This window comes from Myotis yumanensis, unplaced genomic scaffold (assembly GCF_028538775.1).
Source record: "Myotis yumanensis isolate MYYU_CA2020_CCGP unplaced genomic scaffold, mMyoYum1.0.hap1 SCAF_2, whole genome shotgun sequence".
Classification (NCBI taxonomy): domain Eukaryota; kingdom Metazoa; phylum Chordata; class Mammalia; order Chiroptera; family Vespertilionidae; genus Myotis; species Myotis yumanensis.
In genome coordinates this window covers 12,707,374-12,720,867 of record NW_027223753.1, presented here as the reverse complement: position 1 = coordinate 12,720,867, position 13,494 = coordinate 12,707,374, and the positions used below count along the sequence as shown (strand labels likewise).

General features: G+C 53.8%; 1 protein-coding gene across 3 annotated transcripts in view; it reads left to right on the top strand.

The window, feature by feature from the left end:
- Window positions 1-10,878, top strand: part of ECE1 (endothelin converting enzyme 1) — a 98,701-nt gene extending 87,823 nt beyond the window's left edge. For all 3 annotated transcript variants that reach the window (XM_070404284.1, XM_070404286.1, XM_070404283.1), the window contains 6 exons: window positions 855-958; window positions 3,986-4,096; window positions 4,679-4,746; window positions 5,436-5,626; window positions 7,628-7,723; window positions 8,574-10,878. In XM_070404284.1, coding sequence (XP_070260385.1) covers window positions 855-958; window positions 3,986-4,096; window positions 4,679-4,746; window positions 5,436-5,626; window positions 7,628-7,723; window positions 8,574-8,750 — 747 coding nt within the window. In that variant the 3' untranslated portion in view covers window positions 8,751-10,878. The remainder of the gene's footprint in view (window positions 1-854; window positions 959-3,985; window positions 4,097-4,678; window positions 4,747-5,435; window positions 5,627-7,627; window positions 7,724-8,573) is intronic.
- The last annotated feature ends 2,616 nt before the right edge of the window (window positions 10,879-13,494 follow it).

The window sequence follows — 13,494 nt, the reverse complement described above, 5'->3', positions numbered from 1 at the left end:
TTGTGATTGAAACTCGTAAACTCAGGCACTTTTGCAATTATAATAACGTCTCATCACGGTCATATTTAAAACCCAAGGATATTGAGATCATTTCTGAGAATGCGAGGTGCCTTTTGCAGCCTTTTTTCCTGAGAGTAACTTAAGGCGCTCCAGCGTGTCCAGACAGGAGACAGGGGCTCCGGGACTTGAGGACGGAGGCCTGCCGCAGGGCCCAGCGTTCCCCTAGATCCTCGTTGTAAAGCTAGAAAGCCGGAGGGATCTGAGGGAGAACCCCAGCCTGGAAGGAGCAGGAAGGCCGGGCCGAGGGGGAGGAAGATGCCCAGCAATGCCTGTCCCCGCCGCTTCAGAGCTGGATCTAGCCTGATTTACCAGATCTCTGCTGTCCGGTATGGTGGCCGCTAGCCATAGATGGCTAATTCATCAAAACCTAATGACTTAAAAGTAAATTAAATTTAAAAAGGAAAAAAGCTTAGATTAACTTTAAAAGCCACTCTAACCACATCTGAAACGCTCGGCGGCCACATGTGGCCAGTGTCTAACAGGAAAAGCACAGACACAAACGTGCCCATCAGCGCAGCCTGCTCTGCCAGACAGCGCGCTGCTGCAGGGCCTGCGGCGCCGCGGGGTGTCTGCTGGTGTCAGGGGCCCCGGGCAGGCTCTCTGTGTCCTTGTGGGGAGAAGGTGCCAGGCCCCAGCAGGGGGAGGGCCGAGGGAGGCCCGTTCTGGCCTCGGACCTGCAGACCAATCCCTTAACCTCGCGGGCTCTGTTTCCTCGGTTTCAGAAGAGGTCTGGGCTCCAGGGTCCGAGCGCCTCGGCCTGGCCGCTCTGATCCTGTGGCTTTGCTCTCGTCCAGTACACAGCAGTCCCGGACCTCTACTTCGAGAACGCCATGCGCTTTTCCAACTTCTCCTGGAGGGTCACTGCCGACCAGCTCAGGAAAGCTCCCAACAGAGACCAGTGAGTCCGGGCCTCGGGGGAGGTGCTGGCTCCCGGCTCCTAGCATGTGGGGTGCTCAGGGCTGAGCTCACCTTTGTGGACCAGGTGCCGATATAACTGTCCTAAGGGCCCTCATCCACTTTCCGGACGAGGAGCCCAAGGATGAAGGAAGTGTTCCGAGGCAGGAGCTGGGCTCGGCCGGTCTTTGTGCCCCCGGCGCCAGGCTGTTGGCAGAGTAGCCCGGCCTCGAGGGAAGCAGCCCTGGCATCACATCCCAGCACCACTTCTGCACTCGGAGCTGGTGTGACCACCGAGTGTGAGGACCTCTGGGGGCGCCGCACAGAGGAGGCCCTCCGAGAGGGCTCGTTTCCTCCAATTCCCCACCAGCAGGAGCGGTGGATCCCAGGGCAGTTCCCCAGAGGCTGGGGAAGGTTCTAGATAGGCCCCCACAGCTGTGGTTCCCAAACCTTACTGCACATCAGGAGTCTCTGGGGAGTTTTTTTTTTAAAGACAGCTTTCTGCCCTGGCCGGTTAGAGCATCGGCCCATGGACCAAAGGGTTGCGAGTTCGAGTCCTGGTCAAGGTCACATACCTCAGTTGCAGGTTCAATCCCTGGCCCTGGTTAGGGTGCATGCGGGAGTTAACCAATTGATGTGTCTCTCATATTGATGTTTCTCCCCACCCACCCCCACCCCGCTTCTTCTCTCCCTTCTATTTCTCTCTTAAAACATTAAAAAGTAAAAGGATAAAATAAAAGACAGCTTTCTGGCCTGTCCCCCAGACTTTCTTAAACCACCATCACCTGGAGTGAGACCCGGTATCTGTTGTTGTTTTAATAGTCTCCTCAGAAAGCTCAGATGCAGTCAGCCCAGTGCTAGTTCTCAGACTGATCTCCCGCTGTGCCTAACACATTCTGCAGAATAAAGCTTACCAGGAGGCAAAAGCAACCTCGCTGTGCCTCTGGTGCCCCCTCGTGGACAGCAGGGCTTTGAGCATCTGTTTCTTCTACATTTCCCTTCTACAACCAGGGTACCTCTAAAATGCACAAGAAGGCAGTCTTTTCTCTCCAGAATAAGACACAGGTACTGCCACAAGGCCCTGAATTTATCTGGTCTTTTATAATTAGGCTACAGTTTTTCACTGAAGTGTCATTTCCTACCTCACTTATGTATTCATGATTATTTGGATACAAATATGATGTTTTCAGGTTCTCCGTCTCCTTTCATGGGGTGCCCCTTAAACACATCTCTGTGGGGCTCACCTGGAGGGACAGAGTGACCGTCTAGGCCCTTAGAGAGATTGTCCTTCCTTTCTCGCTCTGCTCCCCATGGTCCCCTCCCCTCACACCAGAAACATCATCCAGGGGCCGAATGTTTCAGTACCAGATACCATCAGGGTCCCTTCTACACTCTTACAAAACTACTGGACCCAGAGAGCTTTTTTATAAAAGTTACATCAATTTTTATGCACATTTTATGGGGGGGGGGACTTTTATAAGTTTAAGGAGGAAAAAAGAGGTATTGTTTTACTTTTTCAAATTTCTTAATGTCTCTGGCTTAATCATAGACATCTGGATTCTCATATCTGTTCCTTTATTACATACAATCTGCTTATACAATCTAACTCTATATTATATTCAACCTATAACAGTGCATTGCTTTTTGAACTATATAAAGCAAATCTAGTCTCACACAGATATGTAGTTGGAAAGGGGGTATTTTAATAGTCTTTCCTCAGACGAGGGCACATTCTTTATTGACATTAAACCAAGATTCATGAAGTGGTAATTTCTTAAAGGCTAATTGCCCTGCGGAATCAGAAACTCTCTCCATGAACTTTTCAGACTTCATTATACCAAAAGTCATCGGTCTGTCTGGCACTTTGATCCGTCTTTTACCCACCCGTGATTTTTAACATCACACATTGGTCGTTTGGAAAACAGTGACTCGCTGGGTTTCATAGATCTTCCAAATAGTGACATTTTGATGACACAATATCCAAAAAAAACCACATCTGATAGTAACACCACTGAGCTGCCGAGAAAAGCCTTTAAGGGCCGGGAAGCTGACTGAGACAAGCTTTCTAGGATTTTAATTTTTGCTTGAAACATCTAGTTATATTTTAACCTTGAATTTTTATTGTTGGCGTCAAATGGTGTCAATTATTTTCCTCGAGGTGACAAGCTCATTTTATTCAGTTTCAAGAAAACGTCTGCTGAGTACCCACGTCTGAAATGTCAGTTTGTCAGTTGTCCTCTCGGGTACAGATGTGGTCACAGAGTATTGAAGGTCTCGTACTCAAGGGTCTGGCTTTAATTAAATTAATGATGTGGCTACATCACTAAAGATGTTCTTTTTTTTTTTATTGATTTTTTACGGAGAGGGATAGAGAGTCAGAAACATCGATGAGAGAGAAACATTGATCAGCTGCCTCCCGCACACCTCCCACCGGGCATGTGCCCGCAACCAAGGTACATGCCCTTGACCGGAACCGAACCTGGAACCCTTCAGTCCACAGGCCGATGCTCTATCCACTGAGCCAAACCAGCTAGGGCAAGATGTTCTTTTTTTTTTAAATATATTTTTTATTAACTTTAGAGAGGAAGAGAGAGGGAAAGAGAGATAGAAACATCAATGATGAGAGAGACTCACTGATCGGCTGCCTCCTGCACATCCCACACTGGGGTTCGAGCCCGAAACCCAGGCATGCGCCCTGACCAGGAATGGAACTGTGACCTTCTGGTTCATAGGTAATGCTCAGCCACTGAGCCACACCGGCCGGGCTCATGTTCTTTGTAAGAGCCTCGGTGTTGCATTGTGTGGTGTGATGTTAGATTTAGCCGATCCCTTATTTATAGACATTTAGGTGTTTTCTGGTTTCCCTCTCAAAACCAGTGTTGCTATGGATGTCCCTGTACTTGTGTGCACTTGGGCCTGGGGTCAAGGGAATCCACATTTTCACGGCTCTTGATATCCTCCAGGTGGGCTGCCCCTCCCCCCGTGCCCTCCCCCAGGCTGTCCTGACTTTTCATGTGCATGTTGCTTGCAGGTGGAGCATGACCCCTCCCATGGTGAATGCTTACTACTCGCCCACCAAGAACGAGATTGTGTTTCCGGCCGGAATCCTGCAGGCCCCGTTCTACACCCGCTCTTCACCCATGTACGGACAATGCTCCTGGTGCTCCCGCCCCTCACCGGACCCCCAGCCCAGCCCCGTGGCCCACAGCTGACCGCACAATCAAACCGGTCTCACTGAGCGCCCTTTGCCCCACTCACCAGGGAGCTTGGGACATTCAGAGAAGTTTCAGAGAGAACATACCCACTCCCTGGGCTTCCCTCCAGGGTCTCCTGGTTCTGGAAGCCCCTGCACAGCGGGAACTCGGGGGGATGTGCCTCTAACGGTGTTTTAGGGCAGTTGCAGCCGGGGCACTGGGAAGGGTGAGGGCACTGTCCCAGGCCTTGGTTAGCTCATCTGTAGAGTTGGTTACTCACTCCTAACTCTTTAGCGATGACCAAAGAGGACAGTGCAGTTCTGTGGAGCATCTAGCCCAGTGCTTGGCGCCCAGTGGGCACAGGCTGGCCACACCCGACGCACCCAGCTTCTGACTGGTGTCAGGCTCAGGCTGCGGCCATGTCCCCGCAGAGCACTGTGGGCCTCTGCTGTGTCTCCAGGCCTGGGAAGCGGAAGACCCACCCCCCACCCCCCAGGGCATCACTCTCACCTTCGTGTCCTCCCCTCCAGGGCCTTAAATTTTGGCGGCATCGGTGTCGTCGTGGGCCACGAGCTGACTCATGCTTTTGATGATCAAGGTATGAGTTCCTTGGGGTTCCCTTCAGCTTCCTGGCCCCACTGATTCTGCTTTTGCTTCCTTCACTTCTAAGGGTCTCACTTAGCCGTGAGACAGAGGATCTAGCTTCAAATCCTCCTGCCGATTGCATGAACTGTAGCAAGTCCCATCGTTTCTCCGGGCCTCTGTTTCCTTGTCTGTAAAATGGGCATGATGGTGACTGTGGACTGTGTCAGGCGCACCATGGAGCACCTGCTCCAGGGAGGTGTCCGGTCCTCAGGGGTGGGTAGTGAGTGGGAGCGTACACTTGTCCACTGTTCCAGAGACTTCTCTGGTCTGACCACAGCCAAAGGAGTTGAGGTTTCCCTCCTCACCAACTAACATTCAGAATCCTCCTCGTTGCCTCTTGCCTGGGGGACCCCAAGGCCGAGAAGGAGGAGGCAGGGCCTCGGAGGCTGTGGCTCAGGGTCAGAGGCCCTCAGCAGCCTTGACAGCGAGTCCACTGAAACTTTGGACATGCTGGTCCTTTGCCTGGATCACCTTCCTCCATCCCCCGCCCCCACCCAGATTGGTTCATTCGCCCGGCTCTTTAGGCTCAGCGGCACATCTCCCCAGCGCAAGTGGCAGATGGGAGGACATGTGTAGCAGCAGCAACAGGTCCCAGTCCACCGCCGCCTCCCCTTGACCTGGCGCTTCCCTCCGCCCCTGCAGGACGGGAGTATGACAAGGACGGGAACCTCCGGCCCTGGTGGAAGAACTCGTCCGTGGAGGCTTTCAAGCGGCAGACCGAGTGCATGGTGCAGCAGTACGGCAACTACAGCGTGAACGGGGAGCCGGTGAACGGCCGGCACACCCTCGGGGAGAACATCGCAGATAACGGGGGCCTCAAGGCGGCCTATCGGGTAAGAGGCCCACTCCCCACACACGGCCCGGGCCCGCCCAGGTCTGGGTCATTGCAGACGAGCTGGGGCCAGCTGCAGCTGCGCTGTGAGCCTCCATTCCCTCATCTGTGAAATGGGTATAGTGAGGACTCATGGAGAGGGTGTCCGTGAAGGCACCTGGCACAGAGCTGGGCACACGTTAGGGTTTCTGCTCTTGAGTCCAGCCCAACAGAGAGAGTCAGGAAAGGGCTTGGCTGGACCCACCGACGTCCTGCCTGTTCCCTGCGCAGGGGAGGCTGCCGCTAATTCAGGCAGCAGTGGGCCCAGAAGGGAGGGCAGGGACCCTGGCCATGGAGCCAGTCCCCGCCTGAGTCCTGGTTCTGGAGTAAGTCGCCTGACCTCCGAGCCTCGGGGTGCTTGGCTGAACCCTGCGTCCCTGGGGTGTGACATGTGACAGCTGGGACAGGCCTGATCCAGGGCGTAGTTCAGGAATGGAAGCTGATTGGGTGGGAGAGACAACAGGTCACGGGAGAAAAGGAGGAGGCATTTACCAGAGAGCGACCGCTTCCTCCTCACCAGGTAGTAAGAGCAGAAATACTAAGAGGTGCCGTTTGCTTAGGCCTTACTGTGTGCCCCCACACCTTTACAGGTAGGTCTCAGGGCCCCCATTTTTCAGTTGAGGGAACAGCCCAGACACATTCGGTGGCTTGTGTGACGTGCACTGGTCAGTGACTAGGTATCGCAGGCCTTCCCCCACCGTGCGCTGTTGTGGACACTGGTGTTTCTGTGGCAAAACATAGGAGTCCCGCTCTCATAAAGTCACAATTTTAGTGGGACAGGGAGGGGACAGAAAGGCCATACCCACCGGAACAAATAAGATCATTTCAAGTAGAGCTCCGCGATCAAGGACAGTGGGGAGCGTGGTTGGGGGCTGGGATTTGAATTGAGGCCTAAATGATGAGGAAGAGGCAGGGAAAGAAGAGTGAGTGCAGGGCCCACGAGATGGACACACAGCTGGGCAAGTTCAAGGGCAGGAAGCAGGGGGAGGTGGAGGGAGAGCAGGGCGAGTGGGGGAGGGGAGGTTGGAGGAGCAGCTGGGCCCAGGGCAGGGAGCTGGGGTGTTATTCTGGTTACAGTGAGAGTCGCTGCCTGGTTTTTAAATAGAGGAATGACATGGGCCAATTCATCCTCTAAAACAGAGGTCAGCAAACCTACAGACTGTCGGCCACACGCAGCCCTGAGCGGGGTTTTGTAAATATTGGGGGGCTGCAGCCAGGCCCATCCATCTCCACGTTGTCTGTGGCCGCTTTCACGCTACGGGGGCAGGACTGAGGGGTGGCAACAGAGGCCAGTCAGCCTCCAGAGCTGAAACTGTTCACTCTCTGGCCCTTCACAGAAAAAGCCTACCAACCGGTTTTATAAGGATGGCTTAGGTTGCTGTGTCAGGTGTGTGTGTGTGGGGGGGGGGGGGGTGGAATTGGACTGGTTTGAGTCAAGGAGGCTAGTTAGAAAGCTGTGTGAGGTTGTCCAGGCCCGAAATGGGATGGAGCAATGGGAAGTGTGAGAAACGGTCAGATTTGGGGTGTTTGCTTTGGTTGAAAGAAAAATCAGAAGAGTTCTGGGGTTTGGGCCTCAATATCACTTAGTGTGTGCGCGTGTGTGTGTGTGTGTGTGTGTGTGTGCGCGCGTGTGTGTGTGTACCCTTTCCTTCTGTCTGTGCCGTGTTAAGTTGGAGATGCGTCTTGGAGGTCCAGCTGGGGACTTGAATATACCAAGGATGCACCGGGGGGCCTTTGGCATGGAGACGGTATTTAAAGCCACGGGGTTGGATGTGCTCGCCTCAGAATGAGTGCAGGGAAAGGAGCCGGCACCCCTGGGCTGAGCTGGGCCGGCAGAGCCGACGCCAGAGCCCAGAAACCGGCTGTCAGGGGTAGAACTTCCGAGATCTCCCGCGCTGGCCCCTCCGCCGCCGCCCCGCCAGCTCCGTGTTCTGGGAGCCTGAACTGTGTCCTCTCCTCCCAGGCCTACAAGAACTGGGTGAAGCGGAACGGGCCCGAGCAGACGCTGCCCACCCTGGGGCTCACCAACGACCAGCTCTTCTTCCTGGGGTTCGCGCAGGTGAGTTCGTTAGGAAAAAGCCAAACGCGGGCGTCTCGCCGTTCCGGGGGCTCTGAGAGCCAAAGGCAAGCTCCCCCACATGGAGAACCCCCCCAGTCCACTGGACCGCCCAGGGGCAGCTGCCCGGTGAGAGGCGAGCTTCCTCTCACTGGAGAGATTCAGGGACGGGCCAGGCGTGCTAGCAAAGGCACTGCTGCCTCCGGTAGAGAGAACAAGGTGACCACTAAGGGTGCTTCTGGTTCTGGGTTCCAGAAGTTTCTTTTTTTTTTATTATTGTCTAAAGTTTTACATACGTCTCCTTTTCCCCCAATTGACCCCCCCCCCCCCCCCCCCGGCCCAGGCATTCCCACCCGGGGCAAGCCCCCACCACCCCAGTGTCTGTGTCCATTGGTTATGCTAATATGCATGCGTACAAGTCCTTTGGTGGCTCTCTAACCCCCAGAAGTTTCTTAAACTCAGTATGCCCCCGGTTGTCCTGGAGCCGGCACTCAGGATAGAGCCTTCCGTTGGCACTCAGAGCTGCCAGGCCATTAGGCAGTTGTTCTGTCCGGGAAGTGAGTGACATGGACTCAGTCCGAGGTTTTCCAAATGGTTTGGGGGCCGAATCCTCTGTTCAGATGAAATCTAGCACAGACGCCCGGCACGGACAGGAGCACAGTAGGAGACACTGCAGCAGAGGATGCTGGGACGGGGGACACACCAGTCCATTGTTTCTTTCTCGGCCACTTGGCTGACCCCTGGGGCTCCTAGAACCAGGCGGGGGCTCACTGCTCTGCTGTTGTACACGGGGCAGCCCGGCCGCCTCTGGACCCCACAGTGACCCGGCCTCTCCCCTGTTGCCCTCACAAAGGTCTGGTGCTCCGTCCGCACGCCCGAGAGCACCCACGAGGGCCTCATCACGGATCCCCACAGCCCCTCCCGCTTCCGGGTCATCGGCTCCGTCTCCAACTCCAAGGAGTTCTCGGAACACTTCCACTGCCCGCTGGGCTCACCCATGAACCCGCGTCACAAGTGCGAAGTCTGGTGAGGGGCGAAGACCGCGAGCCACGATGGAGGCGGCGCGGGGCGGGGCTGAAGATGACCCGCAGGGTGGAGCCCGCAGGCTGCCCCCTCCGTCCAGTGCCCAGGGTGCCACCCAGCCCCCCCGGCCGCCCAGGGCCCCCGCCCCCGCACTGGAGGGTTCTCAGCCGGAACTGAGCCTGTGATGTGGGTTCTCGGCATAACCCGAGATTCGACCCCCTGCGGAGACCCTGTCACCCCAGCCGCGCCTGCACCAACTCTGAAGGGCATTTGGGTGTCAGGCTGGTGGCTCGCCAGGCCTGGGCCCCCTGCTGACAAGGGCAGTGGGCACAGCCCCACGCCCACATCCAGCGCCAGATATGCCACTGTGTCAAATGCTTTAAATATATATTTTTGGGGAAACTATTTTTTAAGCATTGTGGAATACACTGGAAATCTTCAGGGAAATAATGCATCTAAAACACATTTTCTTTTTTTTTTTAAGGAAAGGATTGGTATATTTATTATGTTGTGTTTTTCTAAATAACCTGTGGACAAGGGAAGCCCCACTGATCTACCCCTCTCTCCGCCTCACTGGCCGCAAGGCTGAGCCCGGGCAGCGACGCCCGGGCCCCTGAGCAGGTCTTCAGCCCTTGGAGTATACCGTTTCCGCCTCCATCGCCTGGTGTAGGGAGGAGAGGCCTGGGGGCCAGCCAGGAAGGGGCCAGCTTTGGGGGGCCCAGCTCATGGGCACCACCCCTCTTAGCGTACCTGACTCTGTCCCCAGAGCCCGACAGCGGGAACCCCAGTGAGGAAGGTCTGATCCCCAAGTCGCAGCAGGGGACTGACAGCTGTAGCAGCATGAGGCCAGGGCAGGGCCCTCAAAGCCAGTCCGGTGCCCAAACACCTGGATCTGGACCACAGGACCCTGTGACACCCCGCACCCCATCAGATGTGCTCCTGTCCCTCTTTTGCCCCCCCCCCATGTCTGTCCTGGGGGCCCGTGGCCTCTCCAGCATCCCCACCCCAGAGGAGGAAAAGGAAATAGCCCTTCTCTCCCCCAGGCCCCAGACCCTCCCCTAAGCTCCATCCTCCACCCCGGCCGCAGCCCCCGCCCTCTGTTCTCTGGTGCCTTATCGGAGGCTGTGACCCTGGGCACACCCCAAGGAGGCAGCCCTCACCCCCAGGGTCCCTTGGCCTCCTCAGTGAAGCCCCCAAGTGTCCTGACTGGAACACAAGGCCATACCCCCCCTCCCAGTGCCCACAGAGCTCTGCCTACAGGTCAGTGCACCGGGTCCGGGTCAGGAACCCCTGGACTTGCCCCGAGTGCCGTCGCACCCTCAGCCCCTTGGGCTGAATCCAGACAATCCTTGTAGCTATTTGGACTCCTTCTTGGGAAATGCTTTCAGCCGTGGGAGGCTGTGCTGGGGGGCATCCCCCAACCTGGTCAGGCTGGCCTGTGGTGTCGGGGAGCAGGAATATTGACCCCTCCCTGAGGCCACAGTTCAGAAGCCCCCCAGGTGGAGCTCATGGGAGCCCCACTCTGGCCCTCTGGGGAAGCAGTGCCTGTGACGGAGGCAGGAGCAGCCGGTGCCCGCCACGGTTCTCCCACCTCCGCAGCCCAGGCCGCCTGGCAGGCCCCGCTCCCGCAGGCGCTCGCCTGGCCCGGGAGGCCAGGTCGTCCTTGCCCAGCAGAAACCACAGCTCAGCCACTGCCTCGCCCACTTCAGATCAGCCCCAGAGTTGGTTTCTAGCCCCACAAGCAGCAGGCCTGGGAGCCAGACAGGAGCTGGAGCAGGCTGTCCCAGTCCTGGTGCCCCCCTGTCCTCCAGCCTTCCCTGTGAGTCCAGTGTCTGTCAGCACCAAGGACTGGGACCTCCCAGCCGAAACAGGTGTCCTAGAGCCGAGGGTCCAGCCAGAGGGACTGTCATTTGCACCCGTTGCTCCCTGGTGCACTGTGAGTGGCAGGGGGGGACGGGGAGGGCACAGGGAGGAGACCCTGGCCCTGAAGCCCAAGGAGCCCTTGGGCTGGCTTGTCTGCAGGTACATGGACGTGGGTTTGGGGCTGGGAATCTGGTTTTTGTATTCTTAACGTCTTGTGCTACTGTAGTTGTGGTGTGGCACTATTGTAATTGAAATAAAGTACTTGTACCGTGGGCCACGTGACTGAGTGTGTGCCTTCTCAGGGTGGTGTGTGATCTGTGGGCTAGTGGGGGCACCCTACCCGCCCCCCCCCCCCCCCCCCCGCAGTGTCATCAAGGCCAGCTGCACCTCCTCCCAGAGCAGAAGCCTCGGATCCTGACACCTGCCAGGTTGCCACACAGGCTGAAGGTCCAAGAGGGCGGCATTTTTTTTCCTGTTTCCCAAAGACCAAGTGAACGGGCTCCTTAAGCTTCCCTGCTGTGGAGCCCCCCGCCCCCCTCCTCCTCCTCCTCCTCCTCCTCCTCCTCCCTTGTTAGCATTAGACCTCCCCACAGCTCATGCATGTCCCCGGCCTGGCCTGAGGGGTTTACCGTGCAGTTAGGAATTGGAAACACTGGTAAGATGCAACTTGAGAACCGCTGGGAACTGTGTGCGACCTGACACAGTACCTGTGGGTAAAGGGGGCAGCAGAGGCCCTGTCAGGGTGGAGGAGCCGCGGAAGGAGGGAGGGATGAGAGAAGGTTCTAAACGTGAAAGAATTTGGTACAATAATTGCTCCACTGAGAAATGGGTGAGACCTTTACAAAGAAAACTGTAAACTTGACTGGAGAACGTTAAAGAGAAGCTGAATAAATGCAGAGGAATACCCCGATCATGGACGGAAAGGCTCCATATCACAAAAGATTCCCCCAAATTAATCTGTCATTTCCGTGTCCTCTCAGCCAACATTCTGAGCTAATTTTTCACGGGACTCGAAAAGCTGATGCACCTGGGAGAGAAAATGCGCCATGGCCGGCCGAGACAATTTTGAGAAAGAACAATGAGGGAGCTGGCCTTTTCAAACTGTGTCATAAGGCTGCAGGGAACAGTGTAGCTGGAGCTGGCGTGCGAACAGAGACACTGAACAGCTGGCATAGATCAGAGAACCAGAAACCATTCTCGGGCGCCGGGGGGGGGGGGGGGGGGGGGGGGGGGGAGTCTTCGTGTAGGATCAAGGGAGCCCTTCGAACCAGCTGAGAAATGAAGAACCATTAAATAAGTGGTGTTAGGATATCCACGTGGGAAAAAAAAAATCTAGCCCAGGGGTGGGCAAACTTTTTGACTCGAGGGCCACAATGGGTTCTTAAACTGGACCGGAGGGCCGGAACAAAAGGATGGATGGAGTGTTTGTGTGAACTAATATAAATTCAAAGGAAACATCATTACATAAAAGGCTATGGTCTTTTTTTTTTAGTTTTATTCATTTCAAACGGGCCGGATCTGGCCCGCGGGCCGTAGTTTGCTGTACTTTACATCTTCCGTTTGAAATGAATAAAACTAAAAAAAAAAAAAAAAGACCGTACCCTTTTATGTAATGATGTTTACTTTGAATTTATATTAGTTCACACAAACACTCCATCCATGCTTTTGTTCCGGCCCTCCGGTCCAGTTTAAGAACCCATTGTGGCCCTCGAGTCAAAAAGTTTGCCCACCCCTGGTCTAGATCCTGCCCCCCTCACACAGTTCTCACACACGTTCACAACAATAAATTCCACATATCCTAGGGAACTAGCCATGTGAAAACCATAGAAGTCTCATAACATACAGGGTGAGGCAAAAGTAGGTTACAGTTTTGGGTGCATGAAATTCTTGTGTTATTTATTAGTTATTGCATTATTTTCCATATGAATAACTGTAACCTGTATCAGAACGTGTTAAAACTATGAGTAGGCAAACCTGTCTTTAACAAAACATAAATGAAAGGAAAAAATGTGAAAAATTAATGCATTTCACAACATCAAAACTTAATGCTTTTCTACCCAAAGCTATCTACAGATTCAAGGCAATGCCCAGCAAAATACCAACGGCATTTTTCACAGATCTAAAACAAATAATGCTAAAATTTATACGGAACCGCAGAAGACCCCAAATACCCAAAGCGATACTGAAAACGAACAAAGTTGGAGGTATGCTACCTGATATCAAACAATACTGCAAAGCTATAGCAACAAATTGATGCCCCTCAGATAGGAGGGGACTTGGGGAGCTGAGTGGAGAAGATAAAGGGGTTAAGAAGTACAAATGGCCAGTTACAAAAATAGGAAGATGTAAAGTACAGCATAAGGAATATAGTCCATAATATTGTAATAACTGTACGGTGTCAGCTGGGTACTAGACTTATCGCGGTGATCATAAGGTATATAAATGTAATCACTATGTCGTATAGCTGAAACTAATAAAATATTGTATGTTATTGAAAATGAAATTTTGAAAAGAATCTAAAAAACAATTCTTTAGTAAAGAGGGTATAGTGAGTAAAATTAAAAGACAAGTGGCAGAAGAGAGAAAAATGAAATGCAACATACAGAGCTAACGATCCAGGATATACTGAAAAAAAAGAAAAAGAAAAGGTGAAAGAGAGAGCAAAATATTTAAACAGACTATCCAGAGAAAAAGAAATACAAAAAGACCAAAAAAAAAAATTTTCAAAATGATGATCTCACTAATAATATGAGCAACACATTTAAAACCACAATGAGGTAATATTTTTCAACCATCAGATTGGCAGAAATGATGAAGTTTGATATTGTGTTGCTGAGGATGTAGGAAACCGGGCACTGTCACCCACTGCCAGGACTAATTTGATAGTT